A 17,383-nucleotide genomic window follows, 5' to 3' on the forward strand; every position below is an offset into this window, starting at 1 on the left:
AGGCCTCTAGCCCTTCCTCTGTTTTTTTAGGTGCTTAAACTTCTTTCGGATCCTACATGATCCCAATACCTCACATCATCATAGACCATCCCATGTCTGCTGTCAGATGTTGCCGAGGGAAACCAGGAGGTGGCCCATGGCATCCTCGTGCACCTGCACGCCCATTCTGAGAAAACGGAAGGACACCCAGCTGGTTTGGGGATCTGAGACTTGGGCGGTTCCAATGCTGGTGGCCCAGGTCTTCACACCCTGCCTGCTGACTTCTGGTCTGTGGTTTATCTATGCGAAGAAGGTTCTGGAAACCTCCTTTGAGGCCTTGGGGTGACCCAGAGATTCCTGGCCCTGAGGCAGTGCTGGTTGGACCTTCTTCCTGGTCCAGGCACCCTGAAAGGCTCTGCCCTATTTAAAACTCTCACCCGTTCTGAGGGGTTTTAGACTGAGCTATGTCGTACACGAAAATTTCGCTTTTTTCCCACCGAAGTTTGGTTTTCCGGTTTAGCGGGAACCACCGAGCAGATGCGAGCTCGACAGTGGTGTGCTTCCCTTCCCGCGGTCCCTACCAGCCTGTGCTGATGCCACGGGACCTCGTCCCACTTCGTCCACGTCCTGTGCCTTCGCACGGCTCATTAGGTGTCACACTGTACCTGTCAGGTGTCATTACGCGTGCTCAGTCTGGGGACGAGTTTATGATCATTTTTATTAGCTGATGCCAGTGACGTCTTTGCCTCTTCATGACGTAAGTCCACGTGTTGTCTTTTTAAACAAACAACACAACAATACCAAAATCCATGAAAACCAGGTCAGAATGAACGAAAACACCTTTGTAGGCTGTACTGAAAAAGCCCGATGCTGAGCCACGGGTCCTCCTGGGCAATCAGAGGCTTCCGCGTCGCCTTGGCAACCGGGGGATGAGGCCTCTCCCTTTCCCACAGCCCCCAAGCCCTGCTGTGGTGGCCTGAGCCTGCGGGTCTCCAGGACCGCCTGGGAGCCCTCGGTTTCTGAGAGTCTGCTCTTGGCCACCAGGTACCACCCTCCTCCCCGGGGCTGTGCTGTCCTGAGCAGGCTGGGCCAGGTGTCCAATCGGGACCCCGGATGCCTCTCAGACAGCCATGGCATCTCCAAGGAAGTCTCCTGGAGAATGTGAGCAGAAAGGCTTGTCAGAGTGACCAAGATGTTGGCATGGGGGAGGGGGACAACAGGGGGTTAAATCGGGGACGGTACAGCCTCCTCCATCGTGGAATTCCAGGCGTGACTCTGATGGTGGTTTAATGACCTGGCAAGAGGCTTCCTCCGCAGGGCTGGCGAAACGGGCAGGAGGTGCATCATACACGGAAGGATCTCGATCCTTTTATAAAAAGACTGCATGGAAAAATATCAAACTGTCAGCAGCACTGCCAGGGTTTTTCGGTTTTGTCTTTACATACTTCTGTATTTTCTAAATTTCCTACTGAGTTTTCTATTGATGTTTATATTTAGAAAAAAACAAAGTCTTTATCAGAAGAGACCACGCTGCTCAGGGAGCCTTGATCTGGTTCTCACTTGATGCCGCTGAAATTGCCGGGGATCCATCTGGAAGCCATAGGGAGAGCTGGGGCCCTGGCCTGTCCGTCACTGCCCATCCCTCTCTTGGCTCACCCTGGGAACCTGCTCCCGGAACGGGGGTGGGGGGGTCCTTCACTTCTCCCCCAAGGTCCGGAATGGGCAAACTGCTTAGACTTTCAGAGCCGTCAGGACCTGTCGCCAGGGATGCGCCCCCACTTCCTGTCCCCATCCCTCCTCCCCAGCTTGGAAGCCACACTCCAGACCGGACTCACTGCCAGGCATCATCCCAAACTCCTTTCCCCCTCATCCTCACCTCTGTCCCCATCATAATCTTCACCCCGCAGTGCCTCAACCCCGGGTAAGCCCACATACCCACTTACGCCACACCCGTCCTCATCTGAGCACCTCCAGAGAAAACTCACACAACTGTTTGGGCGATCGTTGGTGAATGGACCCTCAACGATTCCAGTACTTCCGCCACGTCCGTCTTGGAGCTGGTCCGGATCTCCTGTCTCCTCTCCTCCCCACGTCAGCTGGTCCTCTCGGCCTCCCGCCCTTGGGTCCACACCCTCTGCCTTCTCTCTGGCAGAAACAGGAGGAGCCCCCCGTGTACGGCCACTTTCCGGCCAGACCACTCTGTTCCATCACCCTGGCTTCTTTTCCTCCTCCCAGTGGCTGCCTTCCGAAAGCTTCTTACCCATCCCCCCCCAGCCTCCCCCCAGCCCCCCAACCCCCGTCTGGTCTTTATCGTCTGTCTCCTCAGCCGGATGGTGGCCCTCGGGGGAAGGCATCTCGTCTGTTCTCCTCCCATTGTGCTCACAGCCCCAGGGAGCGCAGGGCACACGGTAGGCGCTTCACGGGCCTGGGTGGGCGCTGGTGGGTGACTCCCTTGGCCCTGGCATGCCTGGCCGCCTCGCCTCTCTCTCACCTGGCCCTTCCCTTCCCGCGGTCCCTACCAGCCTGTCACAAAGCTCACCTGTGCTCCTGGCAGCGCCTAGCACGGTTCTTGCGAAGAGTAGAAGTTCACGGATCTGGGGAATGAGTGAAGTGTAACACAAAGGCCAGTACAGCGTGCTTGACGCCAGTGGGGGCCCCAGAGACAAGTAGCTGAACCACCCCTTAGAAGTCTGACGTCTCCCAGAAGGAGTCGGGGTGCTCTGTGCGGCCCCGCAGGAAGGAGGCCCACACCCAGGGGCTTCTGCTCCGCAGCGTGGAGGGGTGGGGCTCCTCTTCCTGACGGGCCGATGCCGCAGGTACAACGGCGGGAACCTCCGGCATTCCTGAATGCCCTTCCCTCCACCAGAGGACAGCGGGTACTGTGGGTGTGCTGTCACGACCCGTGACCACCCCTGCCAGGAACCTTGATGTTGCTTTTCTCACGAGCCCCCCCAGTAAACGCGATGCCTCCGTCTGGCCCTTGCTGGCTCTCTGCTGCCCACCTCGCCCCCTGCAGCCCACCCCTGGCTCCCTGGGCTCAGAACACGGGCCAGGGAGCCAGACACCCCAAGGCCTGTCGAGGCCTCAGGTGCAGTATCAACCGTGACCAGCCCATTAGGCACACCGTTCCTCAGTGGTGACAGGAACAGAGATGGCAAGAGAAAGCCTAGAACTTGGGGTCCCGGGGCCAGCTGGTCTGTGAATAGGAAGCTCCGGCCGCTGTGCCTATGAAACCCAGAGTGCTGGAAATCCTCCCTGCCCGTCCCATGGCTGCCTCTCCAGAACCCCGACACCTCCAGCCCAGGCCCAACATGCCCAGCACCAGGATTCCTTCTCTCCCAGCCTGCGGACAGCCTGGACTGAGGAATACGGCCATGGCCACGGCAGTCACGGAGCAAAGGCATCCCACGCGTGGGAGGCGGAGCTGTGGGAGGCTGACACGCTTGGCGGCGTTGGACAGCTGCTTCACCCAAGCTGCTGAGTTGGCCTGAGAACAGCTGGGTTCTCCCCGCGCCTCCTGGACCCCAGGCCAGGGGTCGTAACTCCCAGACGCAGTGCCCGCGTGTCTGTAAGCGTGTCTGTCTCAGGCTCTACAGACGCAGCAGAAGGGACCAGGGCCGCCCTTGAGGCCCACGGACGCTGCTGGCGGCTGACCATTTTCCCTGAGGCCTGCAATCATTGGGCTAATGCCCTCAACGAACCACATAAAACCAAGGGAAACAGAGCCGGGAGGACAGACAAGGGCCTTCAGTACCTAGGAGAAGGGTGGCAAGAAAGAAAAGTGCCTTGTCGTACTCTCGGTGACCAGGGGAAAGCCACCCGGAGAGGGACGCTGGCGTCCCCCCACCTTTAGTCATGGAGGGGAGCAGGTTTAGGACACCCACCGGGGACAAGGTGGGCACACCTGTGAATGTTTAAAGAGACCTGTTGATGGGGTCTGCAGGCTCAAGATCTAGAAACAGTAAGATGAATTCCAGAAACACTGCAGTTCTAAGACAGGCTTAAGAAATTCCAAATGGAAAAGAAACCTGACTTACTGTTTTCTCCCGAATCTGCAGTGATATCTATATCTATGTCTATGGTACCATTCTTGCAGACTTTGAGAGTCTTTCTTCCACTAGGTTAGGTGCAGAATTGCTCAGGTCACTTTCTTATGCCCGTAGAAGCACACACGCAGTGTTTTCTTTTCCTCGTATTGTGTACACAGCATGGAAGACTAGAAACGTGAAAATAAAGCAAGCATTCTGGAAGGAATTACAGCCTCCAGGGGCTGAGGGGACAAGCAACAACTAAAGGCCCTGGGAAACAGGCTCGGTAGCAGCCAATTCACAGGGGTGCCGGGAGGAACCCCACTGTGGGATGACAGCCCTTCTGAGGTCTGCCTTTTCCTCTGCCCTGCCTGCATTGTCCAAAGAGCAGGCTCGCCGCCCAGGGGCTGGAGAATGGCCACAGCCCGCGCAGGGCTGTTCAGATGGTGGGACCCTCAGGAAGGGCTGGGAGCAGGTGAAATGAGCCTGGGTCCAGGGACCCGCTCTGGGGAGGCAGCTTCGGCTCTTCTGCCTGCAGTTCCTATTCCGCACTGACAAAATGTTTCCAAACAGCCAGCCAGGCGTTCGCAAACATCTACGACCTTTCCGAAGACTCTGGCTACATCTGGGGCGGGTGGGTGAGGGGCTGGAGGGGCCGGCTTGCTGGGTGTCACCTGGATGAGCCTGAGAAAAGCTCGTAAGTCACAGAACGAGGGACAGCAGGTGAGCGCATTCAGGTCCTAGTCTCTTCACTCTGCGTGTCATTCTCCTAGGAAGAGATCAGCAGGGTGCTGGGACCCCCCGAAGGAGAGGAAAGCAGTTGTAAACTACTCAGCTTGAAGGAAGTAAAAAATATTCCTCCAAAATCTCTATGGATAAACTTGGGACAGATAACGAAGGCACTTTTGAAAGACTAAAGAAAGCTCTGGGACTATTTGTGTCCTTGAAAGGACTTTCAGAACAAATTAAACCCACACACAACTGCCCAGGGAGGGGGTGATGGGAAATATTTGCCCAGGCCTGCAATCGGTCACCAGTAGAAGGGCATCCCCGCTCCACCAGGCGCCCTCGCCAGGCAGCCTCCCGAGAAGGTGTCTAAGTTCTGTATCCATTTCACTTAACTCGCTCCCAGCCCCTCCTCTGACGTGGTACTTTTATTTAACACGAGGTAAAAATGATTGCAGGCTAGATGCAGAATTTAAATCTCAAAAGTGCTGCCTTCCTAATATTTAAGAAATGCCATTCTCCATACCTTCCGTCTTCTCTTAGAAAACATCTTCTTTGCTGGTGAGGCATAAAGGAACATGCAGTGAGCGGTGATGCCAGTGGAAATTGTCACCCTCGGCCATTTCATACCCTCCTCTCCAGCGGGGACCAGGCTGCGGGCACCTCGGTCCTGAGGGCACAGGTCCCCACCCCTCACGCCCCCGCATTTCTGGGGAAACAGCATGGTGGACGCGGCAGTGGACAAAAGAAACGGAGACCACGGGGGAACTGCAGTGTCCAGCCTCGCCAGGGGTGAGGTCCTCGCCCACTGTTGACCCCGCCTGTTGGCCCTCTTGGGAGGCGCTCCCCCTCCCCAAGGGACAGGGCGCTTTCCTCATCTGGACGAGTTGAGTCAAAGGCGCGACCTTTAGTGAGGGTGCTGCTAACTGGGTTTCCTAATACTCTGGTCCCAAGAACCTGAAGGCCTTGCTGCGTGGGGTCCATTCCCACCTGGACCTGGTCACCCCGGAAATCAGCCCACTGGGCCCTTCCTCCATCACAGTGAGGAGCTCCACTGCAAAGAGCTGCCTCCAGTCACCTGCTGGCTTCTGACCGCAGACGTGACCCCTCCCGCGCCCCGTCCTGGGTGGGGCGGGGCCAGGCCAGGCGTGAGGACCCAGAACTACCTGCGCCCCGGCCTGGGGGCTCACAGCACTCGGGCCGTCCCCACGCCCCGCGCGGGCGTAGGTTACAGAGATGCTGGCCAGCTTTCCTGTGTGGACGTTTCTAACTTCCTAAACAATTGAGGCTCCTACGAGGCAAGAGTAATCGAAGTGGGCTGCCCAGGTCCTCCATGCATGCAGCTGCCACGCTCCGGAGGGCCCCTGGTGGGTGGCAGCTCCCCTCTGGGCCTGGGTGGCCAATTTGGGGTGTGGGAGCTGGCCTGCTGTCACCTGCAGCCCGTATGGCCCATTCTGCGACTCTGTGAGGTTTCCCGGGCCCCACCTGGTACTTCTCCTAATAGAGGCGCCAAGGCCGAGCACTTCCAACGGAAACTGGGGGACACATGAAACCCGTACCCTGATAATGAGGAACCTGGAGTAGAAGGCTGAAGAGGACGCAGCCGCACCTGTGCTGCACTTCAGGGAGTTTCGGAACCGCGCTAGAACCAAGCCTGTTGTCAGGGTGCGAGACGACGGGGACCTGGGCGAAAGCGGCCGTGCGCGCGCGTGCAGGAGGGAAGGCTGCGCCCGGGGACGAAAGGGTTAAGCCGCCCGCAGCGCCCGCGGCGTCCGGTAGCGGGCGCGCGCCGGCGGGAACGCGGGCGCTGGCGGGCGGGCCTCGGGCGGCCGGCGTCCCTGACGTCACCACCCCGCGGTCGCCGTGGCGACGGCCTCATCAGCGCGCGCGTCAGAGCCGCCAGTCTCTTGGCAACGGCCCGATCTCGCGCTCTCCCTCCGCCTGGCGCTCGGCCGCGCGTCGCTCCGGCGTCAGAAGGACGTCAATGGGGATGTATCAATCCGGCGGCGGCGGCGTGGGCGGGGCCGGCGGCGTGGGGGCGTGGTGGGGGCGGGGCCGGGCGGGCCGGGGCGGGGCTGGCGGCGCGTGCGGCCAGAGAGCCCGGCGCTCGGCTCAGAGCTGACATGCGGCGCGGCCCGGGCGGCAGGCGGCCGAGCAGCGGGCGGCCGGGCAGCGCGAGCGGCCGAGCGGGGGGCGGGGGCCGCGGAGCGAGCGGCGTCCCGACCTCGGCGCTCCGAGGGCGGCGGAGGTGAGGCGCGGGCAGGCGGCCGCCGTTGGGCTCGGGGCTGCGGACTCCGCGGCCCCGCAGGTGCGCGCGCGGGGGTCGCGGGCCGGGGCGCCGCCACCGGGCTCCGCTTTGTGGTGAGGCTGGCGGCGTAGGGGGGCGTGGGAGAGGGGGTCCGGGTTTCGGGACGGAGCCGAGCGCGAGCGGCGATCCACGCGCCCCGCAGGGCTTGGGACCGGGAGCCCGAGCCGAGCCGAGCGCGGGCGGCGGGCGTGGGAGCGGGGCGCACGTCCCAAGGGGTTCCCGGAATCCGGGGTCGCTGTGGAGCCGGTCGCCGGCGGGGGCGGGTGGCAGCGGGTCCGCGCGCCCGGCGGGCCGGGGGACCTGGGCTCGGGCCGGCCGGCGCCGAGCTGAGCGCGCCCCCCGCCCGCAGGTGCGGCCCGGAGCCATGGTGATCATGTCGGAGTTGAGCGCGGCCCCCGCGGGCTCGGGCCAGGGACAGCAGAAACCTCTCCGGGTGGGCTTTTACGACATCGAGCGGACCCTGGGCAAGGGCAATTTCGCGGTGGTGAAGCTGGCCCGGCATCGAGTTACCAAGACGCAGGTGCGTGGGGCGGCGGGACCCCGGGGTGGACCCTCCGGGGGTGCACCCTCTGCGGGTGGACACCCCCCCTCCCCGGAGCAGGGGAAGCTGGTGGAATCCCAGCTTGTGGGGTCCTTCGTCCTAATGTCTAAACGCTGACAGTTTTTAGTTTGGAAAAGGAAAAAAATGCTTTATATTATGATTATGCATAATTTGTACAAATATTGGGGGACAGCAAATAGGGTAATGAGCAAATAACCTAGGAGCGCAGCTGGAGCCCTGAAAAGTGAGCCTGCAGACACTTAGGACATTTATTGATCTTTGGCTTTTTAAGTAATATTAATGGTTACTTCCGTTATTTTCCTCCCTAACTTTTTGTGACCTTTGGGGACATAAAGTGTTTTAGAAATTAACCTACAGAAAATGAAATGTGTAAATTCGCTTAAATGAGAGGGGTTTTCTTTTTCAAACAAAATATCCTTTATCTATTAAAAATTTGTAGGTTGCAATAAAAATAATCGACAAGACACGATTAGATTCAAGCAATTTGGAAAAAATATACCGTGAAGTTCAGATCATGAAGCTTCTGAGTCATCCTCATATCATAAAGCTTTATCAGGTAAGGACGCAAGTTTGCCTTCCACTGTTACTTCTGGCAAAGTGTATCATTTTTTTAATTTTCAACAACTTAAGTCTCTGAAGGTTGCCCCTCTTTTTGGGTGTTTGTAGGAGTCAGGGGGTTGATTGTATAAGGTGAACAGATTGACTTCTGTAAGCTGTGCAATTATTTTCTTGCTCTTGGATCATAATTCAGATTTGCTTCATTAAAGTTTTGTTTGGTAGTGTTACTCATTCCAGTTTTGAATGCGTGGAGGTCGGTTGTTAAATTTACTATGAAAACAAACAACTAGATCTCTGCATTGCCGCAAGTCAACCATTTAGTGTGAAGGGACGAATCTGAGTGAAACTAGACTCTTCTGCCTTTGCAGATAATTATTAATCTTTAAAACCAGCTGCTCTTACCAGTTTTCGTAAACTTATCTGCGCAAAGGCTGCAGTGAGCATTTGTCTATCCCGTTTCAACCCTTCCATCAAAAATGGAGAGATGAGGTACCTTTGCTGCGGTGAGAGCAAAAGGAACTTGCCGTCTAATCTGCTTTAAGAACGTGCCTCACCCTGTCCGTCTGTTGGTTTGCTTTTTGTTCTTCCTTGAAACTAAAAAATTGTATCTTTGGAAACTAAGTGCTGATTTAATTAGGACAGCAAAGGAATCTCTTACTTAGCCAGGTGCTTCTGCAAAATGAACTCGGTTCTACTTGCAGAAGGATAAGTTCTTTGCAAATGTTTGATATTACTCCCAGTTGTGTTGGGTGTAAGCTCCTTTTGACGATTCTCACGAAACCCTGTGGATCCGAGATGAATATGGGACGGTGTGGGGATGTGTGTGTGCCCTTGGCAAGGCGAAGCTGTACAGTGTGGCAGGGGAGAGGACTGAGGTTGAAATGACCCCCCGGGGAGGCTGCTGCCCTGGGTTACGGTGAAGGATGAGGTGGAGTCATGGGGCTCGTGTTCCTCTAATGACAGTTTACTCAGCATCGTTAAGTGCCGAGATCGAGTCACGTGCACTCCAGTTCGTGTTTTGTTTCTGTTGTCATTTTTGAGTCAGGCCGAGATAAGATGTTTCCTCCATGGTCACTGATGTCAGTGCCTGAGCAATGTGCCCAGCCTGTTTCCACAGGAGTGGGCTGAAGCCTGTCTGTCTCTGACTTTGACAAGGGGGATGAGCCAGAGCTTTCCTCATCTTCCTGTCCTCCGCTGACCCTGTGCGGGAGGAGCCCAGTGAGCCAGACGGTAGAGGTCTTTTCTGGGGGTGAATTTTCTCATCATTCCATGAGCTGTTTTAACTGTTTGGAGACAGGGTTCAGTGGGTAGCAGCGATTGTTATGGCTCTGGTTTTGACACTAGTGTCTAATTTTCTTCCCCTGGCCCAGTCCCCAGAACCTCCATGAGACGCTTCAGCTCTTTCCTCGAGGTTTTTTTTAAAACTTCAAACACGTTGACTCGTAATTCTTTCTCTGTCTCTTTTTTAAATTGAGGAAAGGGATAAACTTGCAGCATGTCACTCTACCGCACACGTCCAGGGCAAGGGTAGTTACTAGTGTAGCGAAACTGCATTGTGTTGGCTTTTCTTGTTAGATTTGTGGCTCGAGGCAGTTGTCTTTAAAGTGCCTTTTTAAGGGAATAACTATATTTTGGACCCTGAAGAGATCTTTTTCTGTAAAGATGTATTCTGTGTCCCTCTGAAATATTTTAAAATACACAGACATGAGTTTGTTTTACTCCTTTCAGTACCAAAGATTTGAATTTGACCTCCTTTCTTAATTAGTTATGTTTTAAAATCTTAAAATTTTTTTTCATCGTGAAATAAAATTCTCGATCAGTAAATGAACCTCTGAGGTGTGTTTGACATTGGCTCTTGTTATTGACACACACGCCGAGGAGTTTGCTGTAGGCGAGGAGTCTTTTGTAGCTTACCTGGCAAAGCTGGCCTCTCACGGCCTCCTGTATCAGGTCAGTAACGCAAGTGGGGCGGGGAATTTGTTATCTATTATTCAGCTCGTGCCGGCCCTGGCTTGGATAATCTGTTGCCTGCTAGGCTTCTAGAAGAAAGGCCTCACAGAACTCTCGCCATCTCTTACTGCTGGGGCCTGCAGAGCCTTCACTTTGGGTGAGGCAAAGTGAGTTAAAAATACCATAGAGGAGAGTTCCAATACAAGTAGATATTTTTGGGAAGCAGAGGTGTATCAGGATGGATAGGTTAGTGAGGAACTCACCTCTGACTTTCAAAAACTTCTTCCTTTTTTTTTTTTTTTTACATCTTTATTGGGGTATAATTGCTTTACAATGGTGTGTTAGTTTCTGCTTTATAACAGAGTGAATCAGTTATACATATACATGTGTTCCCATATCTCTTCCCTCTTGTGTCTCCCTCCCTCCCACCCTCCCTATCCCACCCCAAAAAACTTTTTCTGAATAGGGATCCCCTTTGTCTCTTTATTGCGGAAGATTTTCTTTTCTTTCCTTTTTTAAAATAACGAACATGCTCATTCTGGAGAAGTTAAAAATTTACTGGGGTTCAAGTAGATTATTTATACCATTGGTATGTTCCCTTTATGTGGTTAAACGTTAGGTCTTTATTTTTTTAGGTTATGGAAACAAAGGATATGCTTTACATTGTCACCGAATTCGCAAAAAATGGAGAAATGTTTGGTAAGCCATGCTGATTCTTAGTATCTGTGGGAAAGAAATGTCCTGATCGCCCCTCCAGTGTTTGGGTCTCCCCAGAATCCTTTCGTTGTGCCCTAGGCGGCGGCCGGACCTTTGGATTTGGGGCTATAGCTTCCTTTTGTCCGTCCTCAGATTACTTGACCTCCACCGGGCACCTGAGCGAGAGTGAAGCCCGCAAGAAGTTCTGGCAGATTCTGTCAGCTGTGGAATACTGCCACAGCCATAACATCGTCCACCGGGACCTCAAGACCGAGAACCTGTTGCTGGACGGCAACATGGACATCAAGCTGGCAGGTGAGGGGCCCAGGAGCGCGCCCAGCAGGAGGGAGGTGCATGCCGGTGAGGGGCCCCATGCCGTATCGCACGAGCCTTTGAAACTGCGGCCCTGCCGTTTGCACTGCAACTTCATCGCCTGTTTCCTTGTCTCTCAGATTTCGGGTTTGGGAATTTCTATAAGCCAGGAGAGCCTCTGTCCACGTGGTGTGGGAGCCCCCCGTACGCAGCCCCGGAGGTCTTCGAGGGGAAGGAGTACGAAGGCCCCCAGCTGGACATCTGGGTAGGAGCCACTGGTGCAGTGCCTGGGGGGTGCGGGTGCTCGGGGGGCACCGGGGCGCAGGCGCTGACTCAAGTCTGGTCCTCCTCAGAGCCTAGGTGTCGTGCTGTACGTCCTCGTCTGCGGGTCTCTTCCCTTCGACGGGCCTAGCCTGCCGGCCTTGCGGCAGCGGGTGCTGGAGGGCCGGTTCCGCATCCCCTTCTTCATGTCTCGAGGTAGGTGAGTGCCCGGCCTCCTCTGGGCGGGTGCGGTCACCAGCCTGCTGCCCGAGCTGTTGGGTAACCAGGATGAGACTTTGGGGGGATGAGGAGGAATTTATTTCCTGAAATGCCTGCTTGACCGTCTTCTGAGTCTGCCATCGGGCCTGGGAGCCAGGCCCATGTCACTGTGGGGTGTTTACTCGATGCCTGCGAGAGAATCCCAACCCACTGGCTGCTTTCTCTGTGCCCGACTTACAGGGCCAGCTGATGCCTACGCGGCTGCTCTGAAGCTGGCTGGGGGCCCAGCAACAGCACTCGGGGTGCTGGCCCCATCCCCTGAGTCTCACCCCTCCCACACTGTGCTTTTCCCTTCCACTTTGGAAGGTGTTGGACAGCTGCTTCCTCACATGCTTGGTCACAGCAGGGTGGGGGAGTCTAGGTGGTGCTCGGTCTGGTGGACGTTAGGACCACGTTCCCCAGGGACCTGATCCCTCGACCCGTGGCCCTCCTTAGCGGCAGGTCTGTGACACCCAGGCCACTGCTCCCGGCCTCAGCGTTCTTTGGGACGGTCACTTGTCTGCTCGCCACGTGCAGGGGAGCCATGTCCCCTGCAGGGACCCAGGTGGGCGCTGGGCACACGCGTGCAGGAGGCCCTCGCGGGCTCAGTGCGCCTCCCTTGCCCCCCAGACTGCGAGACGCTGGTCCGCCGCATGCTGGCCGTGGACCCCACCAAGCGCATCACCATCAGCCAGATCTGGGAGCACAGGTGGATGCGGGCCGACCCCGCCCTGCGGCAGCCCACCTGCCCCGTCTTCTCCTTGCTCGGCTACGCCTCCAGCCTGGGCAGCTATGACGAGCAGGCGCTGGGCATCATGCAGACGCTGGGCGTGGACCGGCAGAGGACCGTGGAGGTGCGCCGCCGGCCTGGCCTGCCATGGGGAGGGTGCGCCTTCCTGGTCGGGGGCGGGGCGGGCCGCCGAACGGGGGAAGCAGGCGCTCGCCAGCCGGGTTAAAACGGGCGCGCGGCTGATCGAAGGGCGGCTCGCCCACGGGAGAGGGTATTCTTGGCCACCCCAGAATGGCGCGGGGTGGGCTCTTCAGGAGCCCCCCCGCCGGCTGCGCTCTGACCCCGCTTCTCTGCCCGCAGTCGCTGCAGAACAGCAGCTACAACCACTTCGCTGCCATTTATTACCTCCTCCTGGAGCGGTTGAAGGAGCTCCGGCTCGCCCAGCCGCCGGCCCGCCCCGGCCACGCCTGGCAACAGAGGCCCCGGAGCTCGGACCTCAGCGGATTTGAGGTGAGGGGCGGTGCCTTCGATACCCAGCCCCGAGTCTCTGCCTTGGACTGTGTCCCCAAGTTAGGAATACCCTGCTGGGACATGGCTGGGAGGGCATGCAGGCTGAGCCCCCAGGTCACCTACCCCCTCCCGTTAGGCACTTGGCAGGGGTCCCGTGTGGTGAAGCGGGGTGGGGGGTGCCAGCCGTTCTGCTGGGGGTCAGGCCCCGCCCGACCACCCCCTGTTCCTTCACGGCCCCTGGTGCCACCGCTCGGCCGGTGAGGCACTGGAGGGGGCTACACACGTGTCCTGAGCCCGCAGCTGGCGGCCGACGCCTGTTAAGTCAGCGGGAAGCCAGCCCGGTCTGTTCCGCGACGCTGTGTGGCTTGCGGTCGTCCCCTGCCTCTGTCCCTCACGGCCTCTGTCCTCATCTGCTGGCCCCCAGGTGCCTCAGGAAGGCCCCCCCGGTGACGCTTTCCGCTCCGCCCTGCTCTGCGCACAGCCCCAGACCTTGGGGCAGTCTGTCCTGCAGGCCGAGCTGGACTGTGACCTCCACGGCTCACTGCAGGTGTGCGAGCGCCTCGCAGGCGGTGTCCGGGGTGGGCCCGTCTGGTTCCCAGTGCTGGTGATGCCCCGGGCCGGGCCTCACAGAGCGCTGGGGTCACCGGCCTCCGTGTGTCCCCACAGCCCTCGCTCTTCCCCGTGGACACCGGTTGCCACGGCGTGTGCCAGTGGCGCTCCGTCTCCCCCAGCAGCCTGCTGGACACGGCCATCAGCGAGGAGGCCAGGCGGGGCCCGGGCCTGGACGAGGAGCAGGTCGCACGGGGGCCCCCGCCTGGCAGCACCGGCCGGAGACACACGCTGGCCGAGGTTTCCACCTGCTTCTCCCCGCGCATCCCTCCATGTAAGCGTCCCCGTGGGTCAGGGACATGCCCGGCGGGTGGGCTGTGACGGGCAGCGTCTTCGGGTTTGCCGTTCCTGAATCACCCGAGGCCACGGGGACCATACTTAGACCTCGCCGGTGGCCCTCGAGTGGCAGGGACAGCGTGGGGTTTAGCTGCCCTCAGGGGCTAGCAGGGCAGGTCCTCGGCCCAGGCCCCTCTGTGTCCCAGGTCCAAGCGCCACCTGTTGGCTGTAGCCGCGCCCCCAGCCCCGTGGTGCTGCCCATCGAGGCTCCCTGGACTCTGGGGGCATCTGGCTGTCGCAGACTTCCTACCCCCAGAGTTGAGGCTAGGGGTGGGGAGGGCACAGCTGTCTGCCCCGTCAGTGAGCCACAGGCCATCTGAGGGCCCGGGAGACGCCGCAGCAGGCGCGAAGCTCCGGGGCCAGAGCACCTGGACTTGCTGCAAAGGGTGTCGGGCGTCCCCGGGTGCGTCTGGCCTCAGCAGCGCCTGCTGCTCTGCAGGTATCGTTGTCTCCCCCTCCGCGGCCAGTCCTTCCGAAGGCACCAGCTCCGACAGCTGCCTGACCTCTGCGGGTGACAGCCTGGCTGGGCTCAGCGGACACCTGGTCGCTCAGGGGCTGCTGAGCGCCTGCTCTCCGCTCAGACTGGCCTCGCCACTCCTGGGGACCCAGTCCGCCACCCCTGTGCTGCAGGCGCAGGGGGCCCTGGGAGGAGCCGCCCTGCTCCCCGTCAGCTTCCAGGAGGGCCGGAGGGCGTCAGACACCTCTCTCACTCAAGGTGACTTCCCCTTTCGGCCACTTCTGCCTTCCCTGGGAGACCCGTGTGCACCCCGGGGGGCATCACTTTGTCCTTAACGGCAGGTGGCAAACCCCTCTTCTAGCTGGTCCTGGTGGAGCAGCTGTGCTCCCTGGGCAGGCCGAAGCTGCTGCCCGGCTTCTAGACACCCTGGCTTCTAGGATGAGCTCACACGGCCTCTAGTAGCTGGTCCTAAGAGCCCAAGAGATGCTTGGGTGGCGGGCATCAGCTCCTGACTTGGAGGAGGATGGTCAGGGAGGCACCCGCCACAAAGGCAACCCATGCTTGGCGGCCGGGGTCTCCTGGCACCTCCCAGGGCTTGTGGGGCCCCCGCCCCCTCCCGAGGCCCCTGCACTGCTCGTGCCCTCCTTCCACGAAGGATCCACTGTCTGCCCAGACGTGTGCTGCTTCAGGGCTGGAACTGCTGTCCCAAACCAAACCCCAAAAGAGACTGATGTCCCAGCCCCAGGAGAGGGGCTGTCGTGAAGTGATGGGGTGACGAGAGGGCCCCTCGACCCTGTAGGAAGGCGTGCGGGTCCCCTCATCCCACCACGTTCACACCACTCGGCCCCGCATACTCCCCTGCTGTCTGGAAGCCCCAGCAAGCGATGGGCCGTCAGGCCAGGGCTGGTGGACGGGTCCGTATACCTGTTGACTTTGCCTGTCCCCAGGGCTGAAAGCCTTTCGGCAGCAGCTGAGGAAGAACGCGAGGACCAAAGGCTTTCTGGGGCTGAACAAGATCAAGGGGCTGGCTCGCCAGGTGTGCCAGCCCTCCTCCAGCCGGACCTCGAGGGGCGGCCTGAGCACCTTCCAGCTGCCCGCACAGAGCCCGGGCCTGCACGGCGGCGGGGCTGGCGGCCGGGAGGGCAGGAGCCTGCTGGAGGAGGTGTTGCACCAGCAGAGGTAAGATGCCCGCGTGGCACTGGCGCCGGGGCCTGGGCAGGGCTCGTGTGGCTTGGGCTTTTCTGAGCGGCCTTACCCCCTGAGCTCCCGCTTCTGCACGTAACCAGACAAGCGCTGCCCTGCCCAGGCTGGGGGAGATCTGTGCGGCTCCTTCCCAGTAGCTGGGGGGCGGGGGTGGGGAGCATCGGCCCGCAGTGGGGGAGGGAGGGGGTGGCCGGTAAGAATGTCACGTCTGGTTGGCATCTCTGAGCTGCTACGAAAGCAAGACGGGGAATGAAATGCCAGGAATTGCTCAGGGGATGAGTCACGCCCAGAGTGGCGTGTTCCGAGCAGCTCCAGCCCGTACTTCCACGGGGCGGGCCCTCAGCCCTGGCGGGTGGAAACCCGATCGTGTGGGAGCCTGGCCGGGTGGCGGGGGCAGCCACGCGCCGGCCGGCACTGACCTGCCTTCCCTGTCCCTCGGCCTGGCCAGGTTGCTCCAGTTACAGCACCACCCGGCGGCCCCACCCGGCTGCCAGCCGGCCGCCCAGCCCCCCCCAGCCCCCTTGGTCCTCGCCCCCTGCGATGGCGCCCTCCTCGTGTCGGGACTGCGGAAGGAGCTGGGGCTGGGGCCCGGCCTGCTGCTGCCGCCCCCGCTGCTGCAGGCCGGGGGCTCCCACGTGGTGTCGGCCGCCCAGCTCCTGGACGCCCACCTGCGCATCAGCAGCTCCACGGCCCCCGGCCCTGCCGCCGTGGCCCCCCAGCCATGCTTCGCCACGCTGTCCCCGAGCCTGGAACCCGCGGGGCTGCCCCAGGGGGACTGTGAAATGGAGGACTTGACCTCGGGCCCGCCGGGCACCTTCGTCTTGGTGCAGTGAGGGGCCCGGCCGGGCTGTGACTTCTCGAAGCAATAATTTCAGAGTATGTGAAGACGTTTCCGGACTCAAAGCCAAGAACTTTTCAGCAGGAAAACAAGCAATACGTTTGGTGTTTTGGCTTTTTAGTTTATATTTTGTTTGATTTTTTTTTTTTCCCCTTGCACTGAGCAGCTGTAACTCCGAGTAGGGACTGGAAACTTTTTGAAGAAAAATAATAATCCAGGGGCCTGTCATTGGGGCGGGTGGATGGGAAGCGGGAGGAGGGCAGCGGGTGGAGCTGGCAGCGCTGTGGTCAGGGTCACGGGGTGGGGGGGTGGGGAGGGGGTCGCCGATTGCCCCCAGGAAACCGTGGTGTGAGCCGTGCGTCCCCATCGCGTGTGTGTGCGCGTGCATGTGTTAGTGGGTTTTTTTTTAGTTCACAATTCTCCACTTCCTGGAACACTTAGGCTTCACTTGAAAACTGTGAACTTTCTGCTTTACGTATCAGTTCTTGAAAAGCTCTAACATCCAGCCCAAGAGAAGATAATCTATAAATTCTTGGAATTCTCTCCCCTGAAATCAGAATCCAGAGGATAGTTTTTCTTATTTTAGAGGAGACGTTTTATAAACTGCTCGGGAGCTGGTTTTCCAGGATTCTTCGGAGGGGCTGCAAAGAGGAACCTGGCTGGGGTGGGGGCGCCGCGAGGTGGAGGCTCCCCGCCCCCGCCCCGTCACTTGGCCTGGAGCCCCAGGGCACCTCCGAGGGAGCTGGGGAAGTCTCTTCCTCCTGCACCTCTTATTTCTGCTGCTAATTAAGTTTTTATGCATTTCATTATCAGGGTCCAAAAAGAACAACTGACTTGGGGTGGAGTGGGGATCGTGCAATATGGCGATTCTGTGATGCTGGGACGGACAGGGATGGGCCGCCTGCGGTCGGGGGACGGCCCACCTTGTCCGGGCCCTGCGCTTGGTGGGCCTCCGTTTTAGGAAAATGAAGTGAGAGGTCAGGTCAGTGCTGTTCACGCTTTGTTCTTTTTTAAAGCGGACACTGTACATGTGTATACATAGGAGACAAACGTACACTACTT

The 17,383-nt window shown here is 58.9% G+C and overlaps 1 protein-coding gene and 1 long non-coding RNA gene across 6 annotated transcripts; one reads left to right on the forward strand and one right to left on the reverse strand.

Moving 5' to 3' along the window:
* Window positions 1-685: 685 nt before the first annotated feature.
* On the reverse strand, window positions 686-6,458 carry LOC132424525 (uncharacterized). Of its 3 annotated transcripts, none has more exons than XR_009519209.1 (4): window positions 6,343-6,458; window positions 2,519-2,573; window positions 1,965-2,124; window positions 686-1,359 (listed from the first exon to the last, which is right to left on the reverse strand). It is a non-coding gene; the product is annotated as an uncharacterized lncRNA (long non-coding RNA). The 3 variants fall into 3 exon arrangements; XR_009519210.1 differs by having other exon boundaries at window positions 6,293-6,410; XR_009519208.1 differs by lacking the exon at window positions 6,343-6,458 and adding an exon at window positions 4,017-4,188.
* SIK1 (salt inducible kinase 1) lies at window positions 6,294-16,575 on the forward strand. 3 transcript variants are annotated; one of them, XM_060010254.1, is made up of 14 exons: window positions 6,294-6,398; window positions 7,391-7,561; window positions 8,043-8,159; window positions 10,747-10,810; window positions 10,961-11,122; window positions 11,260-11,384; window positions 11,473-11,596; window positions 12,269-12,492; window positions 12,729-12,878; window positions 13,303-13,425; window positions 13,545-13,761; window positions 14,263-14,538; window positions 15,228-15,459; window positions 15,932-16,574. In XM_060010254.1, the coding sequence occupies exons 2-14, from the start codon at window positions 7,406-7,408 to the stop codon at window positions 16,314-16,316; spliced, it is 2,355 nt and encodes a 784-aa protein (XP_059866237.1). In that variant the 5' UTR covers window positions 6,294-6,398; window positions 7,391-7,405; the 3' UTR covers window positions 16,317-16,574. The 3 variants fall into 3 exon arrangements, with proteins under 3 accessions (XP_059866237.1, XP_059866236.1, XP_059866238.1); XM_060010253.1 differs by lacking the exon at window positions 6,294-6,398 and adding an exon at window positions 6,864-6,981 and having other exon boundaries at window positions 15,932-16,573; XM_060010255.1 differs by lacking the exons at window positions 6,294-6,398; window positions 13,303-13,425 and adding an exon at window positions 6,864-6,981 and having other exon boundaries at window positions 15,932-16,575.
* Window positions 16,576-17,383: the final 808 nt, after the last annotated feature.

The sequence above is a fragment of the Delphinus delphis genome, chromosome 4 (genome assembly GCF_949987515.2).
Source record: "Delphinus delphis chromosome 4, mDelDel1.2, whole genome shotgun sequence".
Lineage (NCBI taxonomy): Eukaryota > Metazoa > Chordata > Mammalia > Artiodactyla > Delphinidae > Delphinus > Delphinus delphis.